This window comes from Daphnia pulex, chromosome 3 (assembly GCF_021134715.1).
Source record: "Daphnia pulex isolate KAP4 chromosome 3, ASM2113471v1".
Classification (NCBI taxonomy): Eukaryota; Metazoa; Arthropoda; class Branchiopoda; order Diplostraca; family Daphniidae; genus Daphnia; species Daphnia pulex.
In genome coordinates this window covers 7,566,366-7,593,659 of record NC_060019.1, presented here as the reverse complement: position 1 = coordinate 7,593,659, position 27,294 = coordinate 7,566,366, and the positions used below count along the sequence as shown (strand labels likewise).

The 27,294-nt window shown below is 39.6% G+C and overlaps 6 protein-coding genes across 9 annotated transcripts in view; 2 read left to right on the top strand and 4 right to left on the bottom strand.

The window, feature by feature from the left end:
* Positions 1–80: 80 nt before the first annotated feature.
* Positions 81–2,363, top strand: LOC124190472 (5' exonuclease Apollo-like). 2 transcript variants are annotated; one of them, XM_046583124.1, is made up of 7 exons: positions 81–223; positions 308–415; positions 484–763; positions 842–933; positions 995–1,092; positions 1,156–1,240; positions 1,323–2,363. In XM_046583124.1, exons 2-7 carry the CDS (start codon positions 335–337, stop codon positions 2,148–2,150), a joined length of 1,464 nt encoding a protein of 487 aa, XP_046439080.1. In that variant the 5' UTR covers positions 81–223; positions 308–334; the 3' UTR covers positions 2,151–2,363. The 2 variants fall into 2 exon arrangements, with proteins under 2 accessions (XP_046439080.1, XP_046439082.1); XM_046583126.1 differs by having other exon boundaries at positions 106–415.
* Positions 2,288–4,966, bottom strand: LOC124190475. The gene is made up of 6 exons (XM_046583132.1): positions 4,861–4,966; positions 3,557–3,882; positions 3,185–3,486; positions 2,972–3,118; positions 2,803–2,893; positions 2,288–2,737 (listed from the first exon to the last, which is right to left on the bottom strand). Exons 2-6 carry the CDS (start codon positions 3,660–3,662, stop codon positions 2,700–2,702), a joined length of 684 nt encoding a protein of 227 aa, XP_046439088.1. The 5' UTR covers positions 3,663–3,882; positions 4,861–4,966; the 3' UTR covers positions 2,288–2,699.
* A 1,323-nt stretch (positions 4,967–6,289) lies between these two features.
* On the bottom strand, positions 6,290–9,253 carry LOC124190468 (probable protein disulfide-isomerase A4). Its single transcript, XM_046583119.1, has 7 exons — positions 8,983–9,253; positions 8,513–8,648; positions 8,321–8,451; positions 8,187–8,258; positions 7,965–8,122; positions 7,551–7,899; positions 6,290–7,485 (listed from the first exon to the last, which is right to left on the bottom strand). Exons 1-7 carry the CDS (start codon positions 9,089–9,091, stop codon positions 6,464–6,466), a joined length of 1,977 nt encoding a protein of 658 aa, XP_046439075.1. The 5' UTR covers positions 9,092–9,253; the 3' UTR covers positions 6,290–6,463.
* A 1,832-nt stretch (positions 9,254–11,085) lies between these two features.
* LOC124190470 (GTP-binding protein SAR1-like) lies at positions 11,086–12,482 on the bottom strand. Of its 2 annotated transcripts, none has more exons than XM_046583121.1 (6): positions 12,318–12,482; positions 11,979–12,028; positions 11,801–11,920; positions 11,674–11,739; positions 11,374–11,606; positions 11,086–11,305 (listed from the first exon to the last, which is right to left on the bottom strand). In XM_046583121.1, exons 2-6 carry the CDS (start codon positions 12,019–12,021, stop codon positions 11,189–11,191), a joined length of 579 nt encoding a protein of 192 aa, XP_046439077.1. In that variant the 5' UTR covers positions 12,022–12,028; positions 12,318–12,482; the 3' UTR covers positions 11,086–11,188. The 2 variants fall into 2 exon arrangements, with proteins under 2 accessions (XP_046439077.1, XP_046439078.1); XM_046583122.1 differs by having other exon boundaries at positions 11,979–12,120; positions 12,318–12,476.
* A 1,752-nt stretch (positions 12,483–14,234) lies between these two features.
* LOC124190469 (phosphorylated adapter RNA export protein-like) lies at positions 14,235–16,149 on the top strand. The gene is made up of 4 exons (XM_046583120.1): positions 14,235–14,465; positions 14,555–15,331; positions 15,395–15,581; positions 15,817–16,149. Exons 1-4 carry the CDS (start codon positions 14,415–14,417, stop codon positions 16,011–16,013), a joined length of 1,212 nt encoding a protein of 403 aa, XP_046439076.1. The 5' UTR covers positions 14,235–14,414; the 3' UTR covers positions 16,014–16,149.
* Positions 16,150–16,225: 76 nt separating this feature from the next.
* LOC124190467 (potassium/sodium hyperpolarization-activated cyclic nucleotide-gated channel 2-like) overlaps positions 16,226–27,294 on the bottom strand; it is a 39,033-nt gene continuing 27,964 nt past the window's right edge. Inside the window, exons 6-12 of one of the 2 annotated variants that reach the window (XM_046583117.1) lie at positions 24,850–24,969; positions 23,489–23,638; positions 22,354–22,572; positions 19,150–19,296; positions 18,211–18,328; positions 17,864–18,140; positions 16,226–17,785 (exon numbers count right to left, since the gene is read on the bottom strand). In XM_046583117.1, coding sequence (XP_046439073.1) covers positions 17,401–17,785; positions 17,864–18,140; positions 18,211–18,328; positions 19,150–19,296; positions 22,354–22,572; positions 23,489–23,638; positions 24,850–24,969 — 1,416 coding nt within the window. In that variant the 3' untranslated portion in view covers positions 16,226–17,400. The remainder of the gene's footprint in view (positions 17,786–17,863; positions 18,141–18,210; positions 18,329–19,149; positions 19,297–22,353; positions 22,573–23,488; positions 23,639–24,849; positions 24,970–27,294) is intronic. The other variant, XM_046583118.1, reaches the window with a different exon arrangement.

Genomic DNA, 27,294 nt, shown 5'->3' with positions numbered 1-27,294 from the left:
ACTTCGAAAAAAAAAACGAGCAAATCCCTTATTTCCTAACACACCCGCTGTGGCGCCAAGAAGAAAGAACAGGTAAACTTATTTAGAATCTAGAGCAGCACATATTTCGTGACATATGACAGTAGCTTTTTTGTGTTTTCATTTTTGAACCGAGTTCCCATTTTTGTCCTTATGACTTTAACTCATTTCTCTCAGTTCAAACATACACTCTGATTCACGAACAGTAATATTTTTTTAAATGATTATTGTTTTGTTCAAGCAGTATTAACAAAATCTACTATTCACAAACCAAACACCTTATTTTCAGCAAAAAACAGCCTTGTTTAAAACTAAAATGACAAATGGTAAACTGCTTAATGGTTTACCTATTGCAGTTGATTTCTGGAAATTACCTCCAAGTAATGGTTTATTCAAGGTACATATAGGAAAATTTTAAAAATTAAAAATTATTTTTTTTTACAGAAAATATTTTTATCCCACTAGACATACCTGTACTTTCTCACACATTTGCATACTGATCATACGAAAGGTCTAACAAGTACTTGGACAGAAACCATTTACACATCAAGTTTGAATCGTGACCTAGCAATCTCTATGCTCAAAGTTAACCCTGAATTGATCAAACCATTGGAAATTGGTGTTAGTTACAAAATGAGTTTACCACCTGAGTATGGAAAAAGTGATGAAAATGGTAGCAGATTTGTTTCAGTCACTCCCATAGATGCTAATCACATAAAAGGATCAGTGATGTATCTATTTGAAGGTAAAATCAAATATATATATTTTTTTACATAATATTCTAATATCTGAATTAAAATTCTCTTGATGTTTACTTGCACAGGAAGTTTTGGCCGTGTACTTTACACCGGAGATTTTCGATGGTGTGAATCCATGATTAACGATCCTGTTTTAAAAAATCTGTCAGAAAGCAAAGTATAAACTGCTACTTAACTAAGCTAAAACTGTTTGGATTTTATTCTAATTTTGTTAACAGGATCTAAATGTGTTATACATTGACAACACCTTTGAGTATATCGGCAATGAGTTTCCTACGAGAGAACAGTGTACGCTAGATGTTTTAAAGATCATGAAGTTAGTATTCAATTTTCTGAAGTAAAATTTTCTGAACCGTATTTTATTAATTTTGTCCAACAGAAATCATCCGTACCATCGAATCATATTCGGATGTCAGACCATTGGTAAAGAGGATGTGTTGTTACAGGCTTCTTTAGAAAGGAAGGTAAATTGCGAATCATTTTCGTAGTTATATCATTACTAAACTATTCTAACTGAATACCATTTGTTTTGTTTATGATCTAAAGGAGAAAGTGTATGTTCCAGAAACTATCTTGAAGTGCTACCGTTTGTTAGGTTTACCTTGCGAGGAAATTTTCACCACAGATCAAGCTGACAGCCTGCTTTGGTTTGAAAAATTAAATCAGATTTCCCAATTTGATTTGAAGAAGAAGAATTCTGAGATACCGACAATTGCCATCAAATTAACAGCATCCGGATTGCTGTACAAGTCTACGAAATTCAAAGATGATGAGCTCATTTTCACTGTGCCTTATAGCAACCACAGTTCAGCGTCAGAACTGGCTAAATGCCTCGATTTTCTACAACCAGGCTTGGTTGAGCGTATTATAAGAACCAACACACAAAAACCGGGTTTGTCGATCATTGACAAATTTCACAGCTACCTGGCCACCATAAAAGCAGCTGAAATGACCGACGACATCACTTCCGATTCGATGGAAATTAGCAGTTTTGATAGCCCGGTTTTCAAGAGTCAGGCTCCCGATTATTTTTACTCAGCAGTCAGCCAACTTCAGTCGCCAATGCCTATTGTGCCTACCGGAACGGAAGATACAGCATTAAGTGAAGACATGGACGAAGAATTGCCACCTGAATTGGGATCGCCTCGAATACCCGTTGCTGCCCAAACGTCACCTTTACTTACCACAACATCCGGAGAACTGGACGAGGTTGTCACTGAGGTCAACTCAATTGTTTTTTCAATATGCTCGGATCTAGATCAGTTAGGAGAAGAAAATAACAATGACTATACTTTATACTCGGATGCCTTCGAAAAGTTAATGTCTTTGCACAAGATTTATCAGCCGTTCACAGACATTCCTATGCAAAATTAATGGAATAGCAAACGTGTTCCTATTACCCAATTTCTGTTTTGTATCTACCAGTCGTAACAAGTTGTATATTTATTATGGATTCATTAGAAGTAATACTATAAATAATTGAACAGTATGTAATTTGTGAAACTCTCAACGTCTTTTCAGTCTTTCATTTATTACTAATAATTGCCTTTTGTGTTCAATGTATAAATAAAAGAAAATCAGGTAAAATGCTGTTTTTTTTTCCTCTCACCCCGACTTTCGAAATAAGATCTTTGGCTTTAACAAACACTTTTTAGGGTATGTAAGCAAAAAGATTTTTTCTGTTATCATCTAGACGGTCCAAGTTATGCTTTACGTTCTAAAATCATACGAGTTATTTTTTTATAAATGTAGCTGGATTTATATATTATTCTGGGGTGGGGGGAAATAAAGAATTATGGCTTTGAGTTTTTACTCTCGGCTTATATATTAGTTTTCTTGTCTATGGATTTTGCCGCGTCAGGAAATCTGCTGTTCCATTGGTCTTGCGTGTTTTCCTCATATCTTCATGTGAAATTCGCCATATCACATGAGGCTGCAAAAAGCCATTCCGTCAGCAAGGACTATCGAACGAGAAAAACTTTTAAAAAACAAATTAAATTTTAAGATTGTAGAAAAATCCAAGGACCTTCTTGCATCAGCACATGAGTCTCCATGGGAAAAACTGCATCGCCACAATTGTCCTCTTGTTCCTCATCTTCGGCGTTGAAGTATCTAGCCTATAGGCCCGTAAATAATATTAGCAGCTCAGTTTTATTTCACGATTGTTTGCTCAGCTCTTTCAAGGGTCTTAATACTTGACATTCACGACAGTTGCAGTATCCAATCGGCATGGCAGTAACCATTGTTGAAAGATTCGAATCGTTCTGGTCGTTGGGTCCATTCTGCGCCATTGCTTCATCATAAGTGGGTGGACATATACTCCCCGAACGTACCGATTCGCTCTAAAATACACAAACATTTATTTGATTTTATAACGTAATCGCACATTTCTTGCCACATTTTCTGACCTCAGCATTGCCGTCGTATGGAGGTGGTGGTGATCGGGGCATCAAGGACTGGAGTCGCGTGACCACCGTCGACGCAGTGGATCCCTCTTCCAAAACAGCTGATTGAGGTGTGAAATTCAAGCGCGGATGACCCTGTTCCGGAGTTGAGTTTGCGATAGAATCTGCTTTACTAACGCGCGGATTACGCGCTCCACCTTCCGTCTCACTTCTCGTACGCCGGAAGAGCATTCTCCGCATTCGGCTACAATTCGACAAGCTAGTAGAAGCCGCGGTGCGAGACGGATCGTCACCTTCCGTCGATCCTGAGGTCCGGTCACATTTTGTTAACGTTTCTTCCAGCTTGTTAAGTGTTTAAGTATAGGTCCAATATACCTGCCGATGGAGTCACCACTTCGTCCAGTGATGCTGCCTGTGTCAGTAGAAAGCGTTCGCGGAATCGATTCTTCTTTTTATCTTTCAATTGCTGTTCGGCGGCCATGATTGCTGGGCTGTTTCTTTGCGGGTTTTCCCGTTGCCACACTCGAGTTAAACAACACGGAATATTATAAATCTTCAGAAGCCTTTCCGACTACCTCGGTTTCCTCAAGGGTATACAGCGTGTTCCTCTTATTGCTAAAGCGTTATACTTTGGTATACTTCGACTGCGGCTGCTCCGTCACAGGTCAACTGGAATCTGCGCAGATCTTTTCAGCCAAACTCTACGAGAGAGACGAGAGAGAGGGGGAACAAGTGAGAAATGCGCCCATTGGACCAAATCAATACAGCGGTGAACTCGCTTACTGTTCCACGCCTACATTTATAACCATATGCAGCTTCAGTTGCTCACCACACGTTAATGGTACACAAACCGACAGAGATTTAAAATGTACAAATCACCCGCATAAACCAGATTTAATTAAACTCCCATTTTATGCCAACAATTCGTTAACAAAGTACAGGAAAAGAGTTGCGATCTAGACGAAAAGTTAATGATTTTCAACTTGGACGTTTTCCCAGAAATTCAAGTAGTCACAATGTTTCAAACCACATCGTACTATTGATTAATTCATTTGTTCTGCTTGGAAGATTTCTTCCGGTAACTTGTCAGCTTTCTTAGTTATTATTTCTCTCGATTGGTATTATTCTTTAATTTTTTTTTCTACTGAGGACAAGAACTCAAACTATCGGGGAATTAATCCCACTCCTTTAGCCATTTTCCTTTAGAGTCACGCAGTCCAATGAAACAATTTAGCGAAAAATATCACGCACTACTGCGCATGAAGAGTACGAGCCCATTATTCTGTTGTGTATACAGGGATCAAAATGAGCCAAAAGAGGCGAGTTCAATTCAGTAGGCTCTAATGACAAAGAAAATTGATATTTTATTTAAAGTAGTCACTATTATTAGGCTTATAAGAAAATCAAAAAGTCAAGAAACAGATTCCTGTTTTTTTTGTTTAACCAATTAAAAGCCAGCACACATTTTAGACTTGATAACAGAACATTTTGCACTTTATGGGAATAAACGAAACCATAGTTCCCACCGGTCGCCTGCACTACACGTTGAGGTAATCAATACGCCACGAAGCTGGGCAGTTTAAGAATTTTGCCAGTTTTTCAGTAGCACGATAAATAGTAATTACATTATTCTCAGACAACTCGAACGAATTCGAAAGCACAGGATAATTTTGTCTTACCTTGTTTATTAGCGTCTTCAATTTCGAGCAGCAATAGACTAAGTCGACGACTTTCAACTTGGCAACTGGCGGCAACTGATTTGGAATTATACTGTAACAGATCGTGTCATCCATTCTCTTCCTTCTGTCAGGTTCTTGGCAGACGAGATGCGCATGCGGGAAGAACTTTTCCTTTTTTTTTCCTTTTTGGGGGGGTTTCGAACAAATCATATGGCCAAAAAAATTCATAATAAGATTGGAAAGGATGAGGAATTGCATATATATACTGGCTCACACTGTTCGGGTTTCCCAGAAGGTGAAAAATCTATATTGAAATTCAAATAACATACAGAGATTATCGGGATTCTACATCCGAGTTTGACTTTATCTTGCACGGTACTCTTCTTCGATTCAATTCTGCAATGCCAGCTTTATCCGATGCAAGATTTTCCCTTTTTTTTGGTCATCAAAGCCCATGAAGAAAGTACAAGATGACGACATCTTATATAGCCCTCGCGCTTGCTTGTGGCTGTGGCTTTCATCTTTTTTTTTCCCGGAAGATACAAAGTCACCCAACCCTTTGAGCTCAGCGCATTGATCCACGTGACTAAAATTCAGTTGGAACAAGCTCTCTGTACGTATTGTAAAGTATTGATTGGCACGGAAAAGTCGATGATCGAATGATGGTCTTTAATGGTGACCCACACGCCATTCTATTGATTTCTTTTTAAAATTTAGCGTCCTCTCCAAAAGACTGTCGTTTATTATTCTCTTCTACTCATCCTTTTGTGAAGTGATGACAAATTTATAGATATAATCATCGACACCAAATTCTTCTGTGTGGTGGTGCGCCCTTAAAAGTTCACATCGGGAACAATGGAAAAACGAAGAAACAAATCAATTGGTTTCATTTTTTTGTCACGCTAGCGTAGTCTTTCTTATCAATGGCGTCGTCCCTTATTGGATTCGATCCAACGTAGAAAGATGGATAATAATAAGGACCTACAGTTATAAGGATCGATATTCAGCTGCCATGTTTTCTCGTTATACTAGTCCCCCCCTCGCTGAACTCGCTGCTTTTAGCCAAATCCGACCGCTAGCAAACACTACGTCTAAATATGTTGACGTGATTATTTGATTATTTCTTGTCTCGCCCATTCTTTAACATAAATCGATTTATCGAATGAGAGGGAATTTTATCGCTCTGGAAAACCCCACTATTAATCCGGCTTGCCAATGCGAACAAGGGTGTAGTTGTATTTTTACGGATTTAGTTACCCAAAAAACACCGTCTATGCACTTAAGCGGAAGAATGCTTTTTAAAACGCTGCTGTGCCAAGTGAAAAAGCCTTAAGTCGATTCACGAACGTAGCATTTTCTATTTACTTTTTCATGCTAGCAAAGAACGAACTTTAAAGAAAAGAAAAATTCGCAAGCGCAGCTCGATTCATTTAGCTGTTCATTTTGATTTTTTATTTGGCTTTCCGTCAAGCCCGATAAACAATTGAACACATATACTTTTAAATAGTTAAATCAAATAACACAAGGCACACAACAGGGCGATAGAAACAATAGCAAACTTCAATAGAAACGCAACAACGTGTAAAATTAGCTGTAGCAAACACTACAGCTCGTCGGTTTTGTGTTTTTCAGGAGATTCTGTCGGTGAATCCTCCGAGTTTGAGCTGGGCAAACCCATTCGCTCTTCGTCTGTCAGAATGACACTGGCCTGCTGATCGATGAAAGCCTTGAGCGCTTTGTACGTGAATTCGCCGCCCGTGTACGGAACTGGCGATTGTTTGTGAGCGACGGGCAAGAAGAAAAGCGAAGGGTAGCCTTTGATTTGACCGAAAATGGGATGGACATCGTTGGCTGTCGCGTCCATCTTGGCCAAGATCAAATTGGGGTTGGATTTCTTCATCTTTTTGGCGAGTTTCTTGTATTCCGGTTCCAGGGCCTTGCAGTGACCGCACCACGGAGCGTAAAATTCAATCAGAACGTCTTTCTTAGACTGGAGAATCTCTTTGGCAAACGAATTGGCGACGACAGTCAGAACTGGGCCTTCTTGCACCTTGGGCACTGGTTGCGATTTGTAGTACGGAGTGCCTTTTCCACTCGATAGCAAATCGATGAATTCCTTCACCTCTTCCGGATCAAATTCGTCCATGGGCTCCATCCTAAACTTCTGGCCGTCGAACGCCGCCACTTTGATATCCTCGTTGACGTCAGCCAAATTGAGCCCCCGTAGTTCCTCGAGGTACTCGTCTTCGTTGCTGATGGCGAATTTCGCGTTGCTCTTCTGGAATATCTTGGCCACCTCCAGAACTTTCTTGCGGATGAATTGCGTGTCTTTGACGTACTGGTGATCGAAGTTGACATCGAAGTAGACGACAATCAACGGCTTTGTAGAGTATTTGAACGCCTCGTTCCGTTTGGTTCGCTGGCCCACAAGCGGGACGCTCTTCTCCTTGACGAAATTGACAATATCATTTGCATTGCCTACGGCTTTAAGTTGAAGGAATTCGTGAGAAGATTTCTCGTATTCAGACTGGAAAACTTCTGGTTGGTAAACGACGATCGTATCGGGAATGACTTTGTAGTGGGTCCAAATTTCTTTCTCAAATGTGTGGAGACAAGTCAAAATTCCTGTTTTATGAATACGAATTATAAAATCAATCTGTTATCATCATGTTATAGTTCATTGTAATAACCTCTCATTTCTTCCGCAGCTGCCATAAATTCCTCGTACAATGTAGACTTGGATGAGAAGAAACCCACGACAGTCGTTTCAGTGCGATCCATCGCGCTCTTTAGTTCTCCCAACGAGCTGACGATTTTCGAGGCCGGACGGGCAAGTTCCTTCATGTGATCAACGATTCCCCTGTGCTCCCTCGGCCCTTTGTATTCGAAAACGCGTCCTTTGCGGAAGACACGCATTTGCGGATATCCGGTGATCTGGAAACTGTCCGCCAACGCCTTCTCGGCGGTTCCGTCGACTTTGGCCAACGGAATGCCGTACTCTGACAGCGACCTGGCAGCCGCTTCATATTCAGGTTGCATCTGATAATTTTTCATTCATTTATTAGCTTATTGTTTGAGTAAAATTTAATTTTTTTTTTAAATACCTGCTTGCAGTGACTGCAATAGGGAGCATAAAACTGTACAAGGATCAGTTTGGCTTCGTTGATAGTTTTCGCAAAATTTTCTGATGTGAGTTCGATGACCGGAGGCAATGGGGGTTTCCAGTTAGGATCAGTTTTCTCCCTCATGTAATCGATGATACCTATAAATGTGTGTAATTTTAATCAGTGAAAAAATAACACTCGTCTATTGTTGAAATTCTATACCGAATGCGTTGCGTTCTCCTTGATACTGGTCCGTTTTCTTACCATCACGGAATAAAATTAAGCTTGGGTAACCTAATTTAAGGTAAAATTTATTCGTGAATATTAATAAATAATTATGAATGATTTCTTTTTACCAGTAATCATAAATTCTACTGCCAATTCGCCTTCTTTTGTTGCGTCAACTTTGGCTAGCGGAATATTTTCTTTCTTGAGCGTTTCTGCAGCTTTGGAATATTCTGGAGCCAAGTCTTTGCAATGTCCGCACCTTTTGATACAGAATTGTTTATTTTCCAATTTCAAAATTAATTTTTAAAAATGGTAATTACCAAGGGGCATAGAATTCGACGAGGACTGCTGGTCTCGACATGATGAAATAATGAAAGTTTTCTCTTGTTAGAATAATAACTTCATCTTCTTCGATAAATTTGTAGTTTCCTCCTCGGCCGTCCACCACTTCCACATCTGTTCAACGTAATCAAATAATAAAACTGGATTATTTTTCACGGAAGCTTCACAGTAATGTACACAGTGAATGTTTTCTTTTGTTTTGTTTTTTAAATAAATCGGTTCAGGAAAAATAGAAACGAAAAACAACAGCCGGTGGAATAACAATGCGCTTTTTATTATTGCTTTCCATTGGACCTTGACTTTCTTTTTCAACTTTTTTCCGTCTTCGTTCCAATAAAGGGGGTAGTACAGGACATTGCACTTTCTCAAGTTTGACAGCTTCAATTGTTATTAAATTCCCACCACAGCGCCGTCAAACATTTTTCAAAAGTTATAGTGAAAAACTTACCGCCATCATTTGGGATGAATTCTGCTTTTTCGGTAGCCGAAGTGATGCAAGTGAGTGAAAATAACAGACAAAATACAGCCCAGAATTTTCTGTGTAACATTGTTGTCATTCTCGTTTCTTTAGCAGGCGAACAAATCAAATCACAAAGTATCGGCTGGAGGAAACCAAAGGAATCTTCACCAATTTCCTTGAGGGTTCGACGCCGACAAACGACAAATTTACACTGCCAAGGCCAACAGAGAAACCAGTCGGGTTTTCTTCATTTTTCTCTCAGCGTTTGGATCGGGGTAGCAAGGTAAAACTAGCATACCTGCTCAATGCCGCGGGCGGGACACGTTAGTTCGACATGTGGCCCAATCAGAAGTCGACAAGTCTCAAACTTTTTCTTTCCTCTCTGTACATTTTTCTCGTTTTAATAGTAGCGAAAGACTTAATGTAAATAACTATTGTTCTCACACACATGAAATATAGCAGACTAAACCTGTTTTACGTTTCTGTTTGTTTTAAAAAAGTAAAGCGTATCAATAACAAAATCGCGGATGCAAAATTCGTAGAATAATTATTTAAAGGTTTTCTCCCTTTAAAAATTATTTGCAAAATTTACTTTTTCATAGTTAATTTTTATGGGGAACCAAACGATGACAACGATCACCTTTTGTACATTTTTTTTTTATTGATTTTGAATTTATCCATATCTCTTAAATCGTCTTTCACTTGTATTTTTTTCTCTTGAGACGAGGCAATGGCACAGTTATTAAAAGCAGCTAGTAACGCAATTTCCATTAAGATAATAAGCAAGCGGAATTTTAAATTCTTTCGCTTTTTTCCAGCCGTCCGTTGCCATGATTTGGGATGAAAAGCGCCGGAAAAAGTCGACTGCATTCGTTTACAGATGCTCCGCCGGATGGTGTGTGGCGAGTACTAATAAATCGAGACATTTCACGGCGGACATTCGATGGATCAAATGATTTCCACATTGTTTTTTTCAGTTGATCCAGGAGATATTTATCCACAGTGGCCATCAGTGGAGCAGCCAAATTTTCCATTGCTGATGAAGACAAACGTCCAGTGGCCTAGATGAAACGGAGAATCACTTTGAATACGTTCGGCTCAACGTCTTGAATTTCAAAACTATTAGTCAAATTTTCTACGGTTGGATGGGCAAACATCGCAGCCAACACCGGACTTCTTGCAGCTAAAATGTTCTTGTGGACCTAAAATTTAAAGTTACGTACGCTTATAAGAACATCATTCGAAATTAATTTTGGTAATTTTGCATTTCGACCAGTGAGATCCGGTACTGCGACTACTGGGGGAAATCGGTCTAATTCTATCACTCGATTCTTGAGTATTACGTGTTCCCTGAGAGCGCATCGCTCCTTGCTTAGTACGTGTTAGCTGAGAGTACAGCACAAACACTGCAGATAATCAATGAAAAAAGCAGCGAAGTAGGAAGACGAAAGCTTACGACTTCTCGAAACAGAAACTAGGACACTGTGATGCTACTTGAGACCAATGCGCTATTTATGAAACATGGTCGTTGTATTATAAAATACCAATAGATTGTGTTCATCAGCAATTGCTAGATTTCAAAAACAAACTTTCTTATTGTCAAACAGTGATGAGTGGGGTCTTATTAAATAATAGGTCATTCCTGATCAGCTTACTGTGCTGCAAGACCTTGCTTCTCATTCTATTTACTTGACTCATCATTCTAATTGATCCCGTCATATTAACTTAATTTAATTAGATACCATGTATTCAATTTAATATACAGCCAACTTGAAATAGAGAAACTTATTGGACCAAATTGATAATATCTTATCTACTTGCCGTCTGCTTCAAATAAACGGAAGAGAAAAATAAAAGAACATTGATATGAATTAGTTCAAACAAAACATTGAATATTAACTGCTAGAAATATCTACTAGCACTCGCCATGAAAAAAAAAACAAGCAGATACTATATCTGTTGGATATCTGAAAACAGAAAATCTTATTCTAGTGGTAATGGAGTTTATCAGTTTCTATTTTGTAAATGCTAATTTACGCGATTAATTGAGAATATCCGAATCAACGAGCAACCCCAAAAAATTGGTCCTAATTTAAATGCGGCCGCTTCATTTATTTTATTTGACAAATACAGAATCCCTAAGGAGTACAGCCCTTTTGAAATATAAAAAAAAAAAAAAAAACACAAATTTCTTTTAGTCAATATACTGGGCTAACCAGCGGAAACCTTCCCCGTAGCCTTGACGTTTCAGAACTGAGCACATAAACAATTCCAACGGCCGCGAAGAAAGCTCTGATCGTGGAGTTTTCCCCTATAACAAAATTCCGGAAGGATCGTTAAATTTAGGGCAAAAATTAGTAGTAAAACTAAAGACTGTACCTTTCCCGTTGTATTATGTAATTCGAAATAAGAACGCAACTGATCTTCAGAAGCAGCGCCAGACCTATCAATCTTATTGCCGAGAATGAGGATAGGGCAATGTCCTAACTGTTCGTCAGCTAAGAGTGAACACAACTCGGTTTTACTCTCTGGAAAGCGCTGAGTGTCAAAGGCATCAACAAGAAATACAATAGCATCCACAGCAGGGAAATAATCTTTCCAGACCCTCCGAGCTATTAAAAAAAAACATGTTTTCACCATTACAACATTTATTTAATCATGAAAACTTTCAGTTCATACCTTGAGTATGGCCACCCAAATCAAATGTTGTGAACCTCATGTTTCCAATAGACAATTCTTCGGATGCTGTTATCAATACAAAATTGAGTTAAGATTTTTAATACTAAATCGATAAATTAAAACTCACTAGGATGAAGAGTAGGTACGTGTTGAGCCATCCTATCATCCTTTAGCATGTGTAAAAGAGTTGTTTTTCCTGCATTATCAAGTCCGAGGAAAAGCAATTTCCCAGACTTCTTCCATAATCCTGTAAAAAATAAACATAAATATTTCGATAAATAAACCAAGCTTAGAACAAATCTTACCCAGCATTCCCAGGACTCCAGTAAACCAATCCCACACAAACATTTTGGATCTGGAAATAAATTGACAGATCTTTTTAATGCACTGGCACCTGTTAACTTTGATTTGACGTAGTAGGTTTCAAAGAACAACTTCTGCAAGAAACTGGAGAAAGCAACTTAAGATGAATGTGCTAGCCTACTAGGCAACTAAATACGTATAAGGCGAACTGTCGAACTGATTTTTGAAGCCCGTAAAAGTGAAGTGACAAAAAGGGTTGGCGTTCATCAGATGGCCTCAATTCGCCAGTTGCTGAGCCAACCCAAAATTTCGAACATGAAAATGGAGCACTTTTCACTCACCTGTTTTCAAATAAATTAATAGCCACAAAGATTACTATTACTACTTGATCGCGCAATCCACTATGAATCGAAGCTCGGTGGTACTCACTACTCAGTGGTATACTCCCTCAACAAATCTCAAGCACTATGTGTTTAACGTATGCCTTAACGCTGACGTCAGCGGTATAAGTAAAATCCGTTACTGTTATGCGCTGTTGCGACACCGTACACGACCCGTTAGCTCGTCTTCTTTCTTTTGTATCTTGAAAATTCAAATCATTTCAACATTATCAAAGAATGATTAAACTTAAATACATAGTACTACATTTTAATCAATCGTTATTGAAATTTCTTATTTAGATTTGTTAAACTTTACTTGAACGATTTGGCACATACTGTTGACGTACCAAAATTTGATAAAGAAATGTTTAGATCGTCTGCTTGCTTTTTTCATATTGTCCTTGACCAAATTCCTGTGTTTGATGTTTATTCAAGTAAATCGTTTATTTCTTTTTTTAGAAAACTGAATTAAATAGGTCAGAGTTAAATCCATGCCGAAGATGTTATTCTACTCTCAATCTCAATTCTCAATACTCACATCAACAAAATAATGTTTGTGGAATGATAAGTAGTCAAAAGTCATTTTTCTTATGTCAAATAAATGAAACATGAGAAGAATTTAAAAACATATTTTATATGTCAAAGCTGAAATGATTTCAACATCATTTGGTTGTTTTGCATGTTAGTTGTTTAAACTGTTGGTCAGACCGTCAAATTAATGCTTCTTTGCTGGCCACAAATTAAATCAAGTGTGCACAAAAAATCCTAGGGAAATTTTATAGGTTCTTGCTTTGTCTCATATACCAAAAAATACCATTAAGTATTATTAGTGTGTCATTACTAGCAAACAATCATTACCAAACTAGGCCTATAATTTACTAAATAGAAATTTTAAATTTACCTTTTTCAGATGAAGCTTGAAAGTTGAAACACACAAAATTGTTCTTGCAACAAAAGGGGAAAAAGTCTTGAACTGATACAAAATATCAACTGTTCAAAATGTGATATGCCTTGCAGCTAGATAGGTTTTCAATTTCATCTCGCAGAACGATCTCCATCTCCTACGATGTGAATTGTGAAAACATCAGGTGTTTGTAAAACCGAAGAAAAGGCATCGTTAAATTAATTAAAATAAATTTAATGTGCTTTAAATTTCGTTTTATTTCGGAATACGTCTTCTTAGTCTTACAGCTGGCACCGACAAAAGGAATTCCTTCTAACAGCTTTTCGTACTCGAGTGGGCGGGTGTAATCCTTGCGTTGGTACCGTCCAATTTGATGCAAGACTAGTTTGACTTGTAACACGACTTATTTTTTAAAATCTGATTTGTTTCGTGACAGAAAAGTCTGGTGACTAGCTTGGCGTAGTTTTGATTTTAGCATATTGACTTCGGGTCATTCGCTTTCCCCATTGAAATACCCGAATTGTCGTTGTATTTCATCTGAAAAAAGAAGCGCATTCTCTTGCACTTAATAGTACCATGGACTTTACAAAATATCTATTATATAAGCTGTTTTAATATTGAAGTCTTTTCTTATTTCCAATAGGAAACTAATCAAATGCCATTTGATCTGATTCTGTGTTACAATTTTTTTAGGAGAAATGATTTTGCTTGCAAGTCAAACAAGCTGCAAAGCGCCGCCTCAGTCTATTCTTTGTTGCAACGTCCTTTCTCCTTTGGTTGTCTGTTATTTACTTATTTATTTTAAAAAATTCATATACGTCTTGTATATCTTTATAATATTTCTTTAAAACTGAAATATTGAGTCATTTAATTGGACTAGCCTACTGCAAATGCAAATATTATTTTTATTTAACTGTGGCATTTTATTTATTTAGATCGCGCGCTTATTAGTTCTATCCGTCCGATACTAGGTGTCTCTGTCGTCGAGAAAACATTGAACACTGTCTAGACTCTCTACCGTTTCTTGTGTTGTGAATTGAATTTCAATATCTCTTCACTGCTGAATTTTCCAGCGGCTGATAAACACTTGAGTTGGTTTCAATTCCAGGATCCTTTTTTGAAAGAAGTAAAAATTTGTTGGATAGCGTTTTATAATGCAACATATAGATGAAACTGAAGACGGAGAAATTTCTGACGATAGTGATGTAAGATACGGTTACTGCTAAATGTTAAATTGGTTGTAACGATCCATCCCTTCTCTGGTTTTCTCTGTGTCTTCATCTCATTTTATTAGATTGAGCCATATACTGCTTTAGAAAGACCTACATCATTCACTACTGCACACCAACCCTTCAAGCAAGTTGCAGAAGATACTGATGAATCGAGCGAGTCAAGCAGTAGTAGTGATGAAAGCAGCAGTGATGAGCAACTACAGAGGCCAGCAAAAAGACGAAGAAAAGCAGAAACCAAAGCATTAAAACCTGCCCAACCAGTTGGCAAGCACAATGTTTGGAGTACAGTAGTGTTTGAGGATCAGTTTGAACAAGACATTAAAGACATTAATGTGCATCACAGCAAGAATTACCTTGATAGGTCTAGGGATGTTGAATCTTATAACTATGTACTGTGCATGAAAAATCGCCTGGAAGAAGAAGACATTGATGAAAAAACTGAACAAAGGATCCGGAAGAAGATTGCTGATTTAGATGAAAAATATGGAGGTGGAGCTCCTGTGAAAGTAGAAAAGGCAGTTGATGAAGACTTTGAGCAGAGCCTTCAGCAAACCCAAACACTGTTGAATTCTCGAAAAAGGAAAATGGATCAGAGAGATAAAGAACCCCAAAGTACTGTCCCCAAATCCAAAGTTAAAGCAAGACTCAGGCGTGTTGAAGAGCTATCTGTTACTGAAAAATCTACTGTCATGGAAGTGGCCCAGGATATAGCTCTAAAGCTTCACGAAGAAAAGATGGATTTGATTCTCCGTGTAGTTGAAATATTGGGCAAGGAAATAACAATCAAACTGTTCTACGAAACGCAAGAAACTGAAAATGACGGAGGTATCTTGATCGCGGTAAGTTTATATACATTCTCTTAGTTTGAATATACTTAAATTAAAATCTCTTTACATTAATAGGATGGATCTCGGAGAAGGACTCCCGGTGGTGTCTTCCTCTTCTTGTTGCGCAATCACGAAGAAATCCCGATGGAAAAAATTCGTGAAATATTCAGCGAAGAGACCAAAGCAAGAGAACAACACAAACGAACTTTACGAGCTAAAAGACGGCAAACACAAGCAGACAAATTAAAGAAATCACTTCCAGGTAATCATGATTCATATTCTTACAGGTAGTGAAACGTTGCTTAATTTCGCAGGATAACTTTGCGGAAGCGAAGTTTTTCGTCTCTTCTTTTTTGTTCAACTACGTTTTTATATTTATATTCTAACCTTTGCCAAATTAAAAATATTTACAACTAAGAATTTCATCTTTTTTAAGCAAACCATAAAAGTCAGTTCAATCAAGTTAAATTCAATCAATGGTTATTTGGACTTTCTAGCGCCAAATACTTTACCTGAATTGCCAACGCGAGTCGAGCTGGAGATTCAAAAGAGTCAACAAGACGCCCAACCAACAGCAACTGAACCGCTAATGAAATCAGACAATGAAACAATAATGGAGCAGCAGCCCATCCAAAGTGAAATCGCTGAATGTGAAGTACTTGACTGTACTGACATACATTTCGATTCCGAATGAAGCATTTTTGAACGTAAGAACAGTTGAGTATGTATTCCTGAGAAAACTCCTAATTGTATGTTTATTTCTCGTATATAACATTGACGCTAATGCGTGTTTGTACCGAGACGATTTAAAATACAGTACCTTTCCAGTTCTTTGTCGTCGTGGACATGAAATTATTAACCACGATTTAATCAATATAGGTGTAGGGATTAATTTAACTAATAAGACGCAAGAGTATGAATTGTATTGTTATTATTCGTCTTATTACGACACAACCTGGCATGCACTTGCAAGCCTTACAAGTTCAAAACAACCACTCAGACAGTCGACTCGTACGAGATAATAAGGAGTGTTACTTCCACCGGCGAAAATGCGGATTTATGTATAGTAATATTCAACTCGTTCGTAAATGCTACTTATAATGTCTAATGTGCATTAGTGTGAATCAGGCCGCCTACAGTAATGCATATTGGCTTCCCCAGTCGTTAACTAGTAAACTCTCGATAACAGGAACTTTCACTCTCAACAACACAGCGAAACTTTCAACTCAACACATTTTGAAAAATACAAAACAATAAAAAACCTTAAGAGTGATTTGGAAACAAATCGTCATTGACCAACAAATTTCGAGATTAAATCATTATGTGCGCGCTTCGCGGTCTCTCCATCTCTTTAATTTCTCTTACTAAAAAAGAATCCGTACAAGTGGCAGCAACAAGTAATCCCTCATAACAGTGATTATATTAGCCGACTAGGTCTATGTAATATTCTACTTTACAACGGTTTCCTCGAAAATAATAATTTTAAAAAAGAATGTAGTAAAAGCTAATAAGAGCGATACGCTGAAGGGGGTAAAAAAAAGTCTTGAAAAACTGTTGGAGTTTAAAAATTATGTTTTTTTTTTTGTTTTTTTTTTATGAAGATCAGACTTGTTTTCAGTGTCCTTAACTTATCGAGATGCCGACCTGAGGCGCTTTACAAGTGACTGGTAAATGAGGAATATAAGCAAATAACAATTTGAGTGTACAGTGGAGGGACAGAATTAAGGAGGATAGCATGTCGTGAACTGCAACCACCGTGCGCGATTTGTGCAATTAGTAAATGCTCGAGTTTTTTTTTTTTGTTTTGTTTTGTTTTGCTTAATTTGCACCTAACTAAAATCTGCCCTTTGAGCACTACCACACGGATTATTGCTAAATAGTCTTCGGGTTTTTTTTTTGCAAGGGAGGCTGCTTTAAACACGCCTTTCTTTAATACATAGGTATCGAAATAATGGCATTCGCCGTTCTCACGCAGAACAATTCGACGACGTCAATTAAGACCAACAAAAAAACAAACTTGGGGGGGGGGGGGATGAAATCATTGACAAAACGTTTTATATAATAAGAAATGGACTAGAGAGTCAGTGATTGGACATGTTTTTAACATCGGATTTGAGGTCGAATCTCTGCTGCTCTACTGGAGCGCTGCCGGACGGGACGCCGAAAGCGGCAGCCGCCATGGAAGCCGCCGCCGCCGCCAGGGCGAAATTGTTCTCCGAGCGAGGGCGAGGAAGGCTGTACGGTGGAGACATGGTGGGCGAGTGCTGGTACAAGTAGTGATGTATCCTCCCGGTGGACGAACGTCTTCGGTGACCCAAGTGCTGACCGCCGAATTCCTCCGTGCTCCCCGGCCCCGAATGGCCACCCGCCGACATGCCGCTGACGATGGCGTTGACCGTTTTGCAGTCACTTTGCAAGTCCTCCCGGTTGGATACCATGGTCGGGTTTTTACCAATTTTATTCAATCTAAAAAAAAAAGAGAGAAAACGACGAGTTGAAATGTGTGTCCAAACGATATACCACACCCAGTATAAAAAGAAAGACCTTTCGGCTGCCACGCTTTCCAACGTTCTTCTCATGAGTGGATATTGGTCCAGGACGGCGTTGAAGTGTTCCACCGACAAGGAAAAGAGGTTGCAGTATGTCTCGGCCCGAACACTGGCCACTCGTCGGGCGTTTGTCAACAGGCAGATTTCGCCGAAATAGGACCCGTCGCTGAGAGATGTGGCCACATCGCCGTTGCCCATCACAATGTCCACAATTCCCTCTTGGATAAAGTACATTTTCGTTCCGATGGTGCCCTCCTTGATGATGATATCACCTTAAAAAGGAAAAGTGTTTGAAATTCAAGTGTGATCGTATAGTAAGATCTAGAACAAGATGTGGCCAACCTGGTTGGAAGACCTCGTAAATGAGTTTGGTAACAACGTCGGAGACGAAGGCTGGATCTGCGTTAGCGAAAAACGGAACGGAAGCCACCAGAGATCGACAGTTGAAATTGATGACATCCTGCAACAACAAAATAAACAATCCGATTTTTGGAAAAAAATGAAAAAAATGTCGAGGGAAGCCGACAGATGGCGAGAGACATTTAAAACTGTAAACGAGTAGTAACTTGACCGCCGTTACAAGTGCAATCAATTATTCAAATGAAACTCTCATTTGAGTTAAATTAGCTACATGATCATGGCTGACGCATATTGAAGATGCACTTCCACTGTTGTCCCCTTATTTAAATACGAAGTAATTAGATAAAGAAAATATTGCCTCTCGTCTTTTCACCTTTGAAAGATATACGAACCCAACGGGCTAGATTTTTTAATCCAACACGAAACTTTTTAAAAAAACATCCCCGATTTAAGATATTTATTCGCCTGTATCGCCTAATATCCACTGTAGACTAAAATTATAGTTACGTTAAATCCCCTCTATTTACAATAAGGATAGAAATAAAAGGAGAAGAGGAAAAAAATAATAATGGCATGTAATAAGAAAAGGACTGAAGGACCTACTAATAAATTTAGAAAAACAAAATCATTCAAGTGGAATAGTAAAGTAGGCTGGAGATAGCGCACCCGGACAAGGCCGGTTGATAAACGATGATAGAGGCTCCGAAAGAATAAACAAGGCTGAGAGGGGAGAGAAGACCCTACAGTTCGTGCGGTACAAGGTCATCATCAATATAGAAAAAAAAAAAGCAATGTATTTCAAGAAAGAGAGGGAAGAAGGATCATTAGCTTCGTCCTTAATGGCCCATAGACTCTTCTCGTCGTCACATTTTCTACCGTTATACTTAGGGGTGGGGGGTCGGGATCGGGGTCGTACTGTACCTCGCGTAATTTCTCCGACAGCTCGCCCAAGATGGCGTCCTCGTCGAAGAATTTGCCCTGGTAGCGATGCTCGAAGTATTCAGTGATCCTTTGGCGCATGTCCCGCGGTAAACGCCGGTACGCCATGTACTCCTCCACCTGTTTCAGCTGCGTTAATCAAACACAAAACGAGACAAAGTAATAAACAAGTCAGTTTCGTTTCGCAGTGAAATTCAAACGAACATCGGCAATCAATTTCCAAATGGTTTGATTTTGAGGATTATTATACGAGAGGGGGGGGGGGTACATGAGGGTTATTATGCATCATTCATCACCGCGACGATGCGCATGTGAAATTTCTGAATAAAATGTGAGGCGCATATCGACTTTTGCTTCGTCTAGCATAGCCGTTGACAACTCATACACAACCCACACGGCAGTTGCCCCGAACAACCCAACAACAACAATCGACTGGCCTCCAGCCGCAACAACAACAACAAAATGACCGAATTGTGTACACCTATACGATGAGATGTACGAGATAGATGGACGTGGAATAAGAATAATGTTTGAACCGCCGTCACCTAGGTATCCTACATAGGGCTTCTATTGTTGTCCACCTCAGTATAACGAGAGGTCGTAATAAAAGCGCGCGTTACATTTGCCTCTACAAGAAGCTTTGCTATTCTGTTGTGTGCATGCGAGAGAAAATAAGCGCTCCTCTATACAAACGAATTGGACTCGCCTTTCACTGTGAGGGTGGTCCCTATGTCTGTACGTAAGTTTGTTGCTGTTGGCGGCCTTTTGAGTCCTATACAGAATGTTGTTGTCCTCTTTTGTTGCCTTTTGTGCGTCTACTAGCATCGACCTTCGGCCATATTTCTAAGTACACAAATGGCCAAGCTCCGGCTCTCTCCTATAGTCTCTACCAACACGCCAAGATGAAGTACATAAACCGAGAGGCGCCCAACAATCTATATAGCATCCCACACTCACGCTCATTCGCCACCGGTTCTCTCTCTATTTCTCTCACTATATAGGCGAATATAGACGCTATATTTAATGATGGAGTGCGAGGTTTTCCGGTAACTAGGCCACCTTCAAAACACGGGAGCCGCCAGTGTGTATTCGACGTCCCCGATTCTCTTTTTTTCCCCCTTTCATTCTCTTTTGATCTTATCTGCCATTCCGCCAGCTGTATAATATTATACCTCTTCCAGTCCATATACAACAGCAGTGGGCCAAGAAATTTGGATCTATATTTATGTATGACAAACTATCGTGTGTCCCGATATTTGGACCCCCCGTTATATAACGCTGGAATGTGACAGGACTTGTACACACTTGACTGCAATTCCCCAAGAGTAGTGACCGGCCGAAGAGAATCGGGACAAAAACAAAACAACAACTTCAGACAACCATAACCCAAACAAAACAAAAAAGAAAAAAGAAAAAAACCCCGAGTACAATAGCAAACAAGATCGATTCTCGGAGAGAGCCAACGTTGCACTTCACTTCCCAAACAATCAACATGTCTGGAAGATTTCCACAAGTCTTTTATCAAGCGGCTGTATATGCGAATAAATGGAGTACTTTTTCGCCAACGCGCATACATTTAGACAGTAGAGATAATCATATACGAAAACAGTTAAATGTAGATCATATTTATAGCTAGCTGCTGTGACAGCCTAAAGTTATTTTGTGTGTAACTGAATCCCAAAAATAATTGCGAATAATTGATGAAACCGACAAATCTGCGTCTCATTTCGTTATAGTCTAATCAGCGCTATAGGTTTTATGACGTAAAATTTTCCCTTTGTGAATTAAATTTCGTCGACAAAGAGAAGCAACTGCGCACAAAAGTATTTATTCGCCCACAAATCTGTTCTCCATTTTATGAACGCAATGCTAATATAGACGCAGAGATCCATATATACTATTCTATCTGCGTGCCAACGCTGTATCTAGTTCTGCTCGCTGATGATGTTTGAATAACGTCACGCTCCGTATAAATACATATAGGCCTTACAGCACAGTAGTAGTATATTTATATCTATCTAGTTGATTGAATTGAATTGGAAAAAAAGGGCCAGCTCGATTTCGGTATGAAATTCAGCCCGGCGATAAATATATCTAATACAAATCGGGAATTCTCCATTATACGGGAACACGTACTCGGCGTTTCTCGCTGTGACTTCGATGAAACGCCATGATAGAATTACCAGCGATAATTCACGAACGGATTCTCTCTAACGCGAGGGGGGTGGGGGATGAGGAAAAAAAAAGAATCAATAGCCGCGCCCACGTCACGTCTAAATATCAATATCGGGAAGTAATCTATGTTATATAGACCGTGCGCATACAGAACTACTGCTATACATCTCTCTATAGACTCTGCGACTCTTATATTCCTTGCAAAATGTATAGAGGTACAGTATCGTCCAAAAAAATCCGAACACCATGGTCTCTTTCTTTATTTAAAAAAAATATTTCTGCATTTTTTTCTTAATTCTAATAAATGAACTTTGTAAAACAATTAATTCCACACATAATATGAAGTCTTGAAAGTTAAAAACAAAGAATCTACATTAAACTGGGCTTTTGAAAAAGGGGTGCGTTCGGATTTTTTTGGACGATACTGTACATCTACGAGCGTGAATGTGGGCGTCTTTTCTATATAGACCCCGGCAACCCTCCTATTGATGTTCAGCGTACGTACAACCGGGCGCATTGTCATTCCAGCAACGGTGAGAGAATGGGTACATCTTTGACGCCTATATCTCTATACTGTGTATATGAAAGCACAGTCCCTCTTCGTCCAGGGGCCAGATAAAACCGTCTAAATTGCTCCTTTGATGTCAAAATCAGTCCCGCATATCTTATTGCCTGCCCAGATGTGTTTCACGGATGCATACATATATACCTTTTCACCCGGGCTTTCTCTCCCGCTTTACATCTTGTATACAATCGCACACGGGGATCCTGAACTCTGCTATTCCTGTCTGGTGTATTCTCCAAAGCGATGACGGTATAAGCGTTCGGTCTGGTGCGTCTTAATAGAAACGGAGGGGGATATGACTTGGATTTCAAAAGCGGCTAGACACATTGACACGTCAGTGGGCGGTTGTATGAACCATCGATAGCCGGAATATCCGGCATTGCATTTGGCGTGACTGGGCATCTATAGTATATACGTATGTACATAGTCTGCTGGTTCTATTTTACCTTTTCGCGGTACTGACGTCGCGAAGAATCGAGGCTCTGAATGAGATTGGTGGCATGACCGAGGAAGAGGGCGTAGCAGGTGGCTCCGCTGATCATCGACAGCATTGTCAGCCACATGTCGGTGAGCGACTGCGGCGGGAACCGGCCGTAACCGATGCACAGCATGTGCGACATGGCTTTGAATAGGGCCCACGAGTACTGCTCCAGCCAGAAGGATTCCTGTTCGAGCACAAAATAATTTAGTAAATGTTTTATATCGGATCAATCTTTGCCAGCCTCTGCTGCGGCTCCAAATGAATTCAGCTGGTTACACAATAACGTCGTCAAAAAGTCTTTTAGATATTTACGCGCTTCAACAAGGAGCGATCTTGTTATACAAGTTAAGCCGCATGGCATTTTCCGTCATGTCGCATTTCCGCATCTCCATCCATCCGCCGTTTATAGCTGGAAGGAATCAAGAAGAAAGGAATAACGCCGGCACACACGGCCTGTTACACCGTGTCTACATTCAGTTAGACAGGGGGCTTTGATGTATGTTTGATTCACTAACTGCTGCAAGCTCCTTTCTGGCCGTATAGTTATTAGCTCCCCCACATTTTATTTATTTTTAAACAACAGCGCCAGACAAAAATGGTCCCGAATTTAATCCTATCAAAGATTACACGAATTGCGTAACATAAAATTCTCTTCTAGTATACTTCTCCGGTTCAGCATCTCTATGGCTCATCAAATTCTTATGGAAATTAATGTGACGCCCTGTATATTTAGATGGAATAGATGATCGATATATACCACCATCACCCCCCGGCTGCCCTATAATAATCGAACGCCTTTGGGCGTCTAAACGGAACGGTGATAAATCCTTGGCAAATGCGAATGATGGAGATATCAGGATTTGCAACGTAAATATCAAGTCGATACACAAGAGCGGGGGGTTATATAAGGCAACCAATTTCAAGTAGCTATTATAGTGTGCTGCCAGCCCCCGCGAGCTCTCCGGTCGATTATTTTCACGAAGAAAACCTCGGAGAGACTTATTACAGGACATTATTATGCGGTAATAATCCTGTGATTGAAGTTATAGGCGATGGGCGAGAAGAAGGAAAATGCCCGGCGGCAGGAATATGTAACTAACCTGCAATTCGTTGATGGCCACCCACGAGTTGGGAGGGAATCCCTGGAGCATGGGCACCAAGAACTGAAGACATCCCGACCAGTGGCCAATGAGCAGCATCATGCAGATGAGGTTGAAGATCCTCATGAAGACGCTGGCCATATTGAGGAACTGCCGAGGTGGCCAATGCGGATGGATGATGGATGGATGGGAACATTGCACAAGTAAAAGAAACGACGGCCACAACACGGGCACATCAAAGCGGAAGGAATAAGAAAAGAAGAGAAAAGTTGACATGACGTAACTTGAATCGCTTATAATACTAAAATTCCTTATCATTTATTTGTTATTTGAATCAAGAATCATTTGGCGACCTCGAGTAAATTTAATTTGAACATTTGATTTTATCTTTTACGTCTGGTGAATGGTATGAACATAAACTTTCATAGACATAACTAAATGAATAAATCTACATAATTGACAACAGATATCAACTCTATCAACGCATCGAGGGGGAGGGGTTATGACGTAATCCACAAAAAATAACCCAATAAAAAAGAAGCTATTAATCAAAATGTGATAAAAAACAAAACAAAAACAAAGCAATACAAAGAAGCGTGCTCCGTTGCCAAAGCCGTGGTTCCGCATTCGCAATCAGGAAGGCGCTCTGTATATTTTAAATCAAATCTAGACGATGAATGGGCCGTGCGTAATATTATAAAACGACGAAAGCTTTAAGAAATGAGCCGGTGATTTTTTTTTTAACGACAACAAATTATTAACAAATTAATGACTCAAAACAAACAACGCAATATTAAAAGAATTAGAAAAATGAAAACAAATAACAAATGTCCAACGGAAAGCCAGGGGGGATGTTGTTGGATATAATAATGTCGACAAGCATCAGCACAGACATTTAGCCAATGACAGAATGAAAAGAGACAGAGACGAAGAAAAAGAAGAAGAGAAAAAAAGTATGCGTTTTTTTGCTTGTTTGTTTTTTTCTAATAGAAATTATGGAGATGATGATGCACTCAATCAAAGCAATATTAATTTTTCGTTTTTCTTTCTTCGAGTCAACTTTTCTTTTTCTGCTTTTGGAAATTGTCAGATTTTTTTTTTAAATTACGGCAGCAGCATTAGTAACTGTTTTGCAGCCCATCAGCACAGCCATATTTCTACAGTCCAGTATCACAAAACGGCCAACAAAAACAAAAGAAATCGGCGGCTTATTTGAAAGCAAACAGATTGAATCAAATAAATCGCAATCTCTCCGAGCCGATTAGTTTTTTAAAATTTGAATTTGTTTTTGTGTTCCGATTCGAATTTCCCCCTCATTTTGTTTTTGCTTTTGATTTGTTGGTCTTGGTTGGTTTTTTTACCTTCATGATAAGGGATTTTTCTTTGTAGGACTCCTTCTGATTGCTCGCGTGAGCGTCGGAACCGAGCCGTCCCCTTCGTTCGGTCCGTTTTTTGCTCAGATTCTGTAAGTTCTGAGAGATCTGAGAGAGACAGAGAGAGAGACAGAGAGAGAAAGAGTGATAGCGGGATGAGCGAAAAGAGTGTCGTGTGTAACAGAGAGAGATACGAGCGTTCGTGAATAAAAACTACTATTTTAAAAAATACTAGGAGCTATATAGTTTTTTAATTGCTGCCTTTTTGTTTCGCTTTCGTATCTTTTTTTTTTTTTTTTTTTGCCTTCCGGGGGGTCATAACTCACACCGAAATGATGAATCAAAGAGAAAGAGAATATAGAGACAACAGTGATCATAAGAAAAAAAAAATTAAACAAAAATGTCGAGGCTATAGGCCAGACACGCGTGTATAACAAAGAAAGGGCCGAAAAGGGGTTGCGTGCATGTCGGACTGCTTATATGCGCTCGACTCCTTTGACTTGGCCCGTCATCAATTGCAAAGTCGAAGAAAAAGCAAAACCCCAACAGCGACACACACACACACACACACAACAACACCAAAGGCGAGAGAAGAGAGAGAAGAGAGAAAACTATAGTATATCTATTGGCATCACGCGGAAGAATCTAAAAACAAAAAACACAAATACTTTGAACTGCGGAGTTTACAGGGGAGGAAAACAACCCGGAGAAGAAGGAAGGAAGGAGGGGGTTGGTTTAAATAAAAAAAAAACAACAACAAAATAAACAAACAAACAGACAAACAAACGAGCAGCTCAGACAACACACCAAAAAAGAATAACGGGGGCGTGTGTGTATCATTCAGAGTTCTCTGGCGTCTGTGAAAAAACAAAAAAAAAACGCCTGGGTTCGAACGGCGAGTCGATAATAATAATAATACACGCGCCTCTCTCTCTCTCTTTCCGTGTTAGTTTCTATAGCTACACACATCTCAATCTATCTATCGTAGAGGAGCAGCCTAAAGGGGGCGACACACAACACACAGGGTGGGAAAAAGAAGAAGAGCCATCCATTGAGTATATACTATGCTACATCATACAAAAGGATCATCATCCCTCTATACTACACATCGTTCGTTCACTCTGTCTCGTATATAGAAATGAGAGAGAGACTCCCACCCCGAGAGAGAAAGAAAAATAAGAAAGAAGAAAGAGAGAAAGCCTCCGCGGGGTTGCTCTGCTCTTCTGTTTTTAATGAGCGGAAGTGTGCGGAAGAGAACCGCGCCTTCTCCACATATATATATCCACCCCCACCCAACCCGTTTATTTTTCTTTCTGAGGCTGACAGTGCTGACATTGCTGTGTGTGTACAACACAAACGGCAACGATCTAATAGAAGAGGCCTCTGACAGTCAGTCAGTCGACTTGATGATCAATGAAACAGAAAAAAAGAGGCGACAGAGAGGCAGGCAGTCGGTTGTTATATTTAGACTATATAAAAGCTGTAGGGGAGAAAGAGGAGGATCTTTTCTCTATTACGTCAGGATCGAACGAAAAGCGGATGAGAGAAAGAGTCTATCAAAGCCGATCGACGCCGAGTGTATAGGCCCAGCGCATCAATGAAAGTCGCTTCTTATATCGTCTCTAGCTGGCTGGTCGAGATGGCAATGAACCATCACTCGTTTCAATTCCGGGCGGATGATGGATGAAGCTATATCGATTGTGTCCCGCACAGAGGGGGCGAATCCAGACACACACACAAATATATATCGAGAGAGAGAGAGAATAAATAATAACTCTTCTTCCGATTTCTTCTTATTCTTCGTTGTACGGCCCTTTTCAGTCCCCACCCGACTGGAAACCCGCGGTCGTAAATCACTGCGGCCGCTGCTGCCCGCTGCACAAAATTGCCCACCGGAGTTGTTGTATGTGTGTAGGAAATATAATATATATATCTAAAGGATGTAGTACATCATTCAACTGCACATATACAGTAGCTATAATGTAAGGATTTATCCCGGCGCTATACATTGGTTGATATTGGTCATTTGGGAAAGAGATCAAGTGCTGGGGGAGGAAACAAGAAGCTCAACACAAATTTATCGAGATTTGTCAGAAACTTCCGTGTGTATAGTCAACTGTGTCCGATCTAAAAACAAATCTTTTGTTATTGTGTCCGTCTAAAAATGTAACTCATGATGCTCTCTCTGCAAGTAAAAAAAAAAGACATTTCCTCCGGCTATTTATACAATTTCTAAGAAGAAGACTGTCTGTCGCCTATAGAGCTTCTGTGTTGGAGACGATGGAAGTGTCTGACGGTCAATAATTCGAGCGACGACAGCAAACAAGTCAATTCATCAAAAGGAGGAATAAGAAGGACACTTTATTGACGACTCCTGCCCGGCCTGCTGACACGTCCGTTTCCGACTCGACCCGTTTTGTTATTTTATTTTAA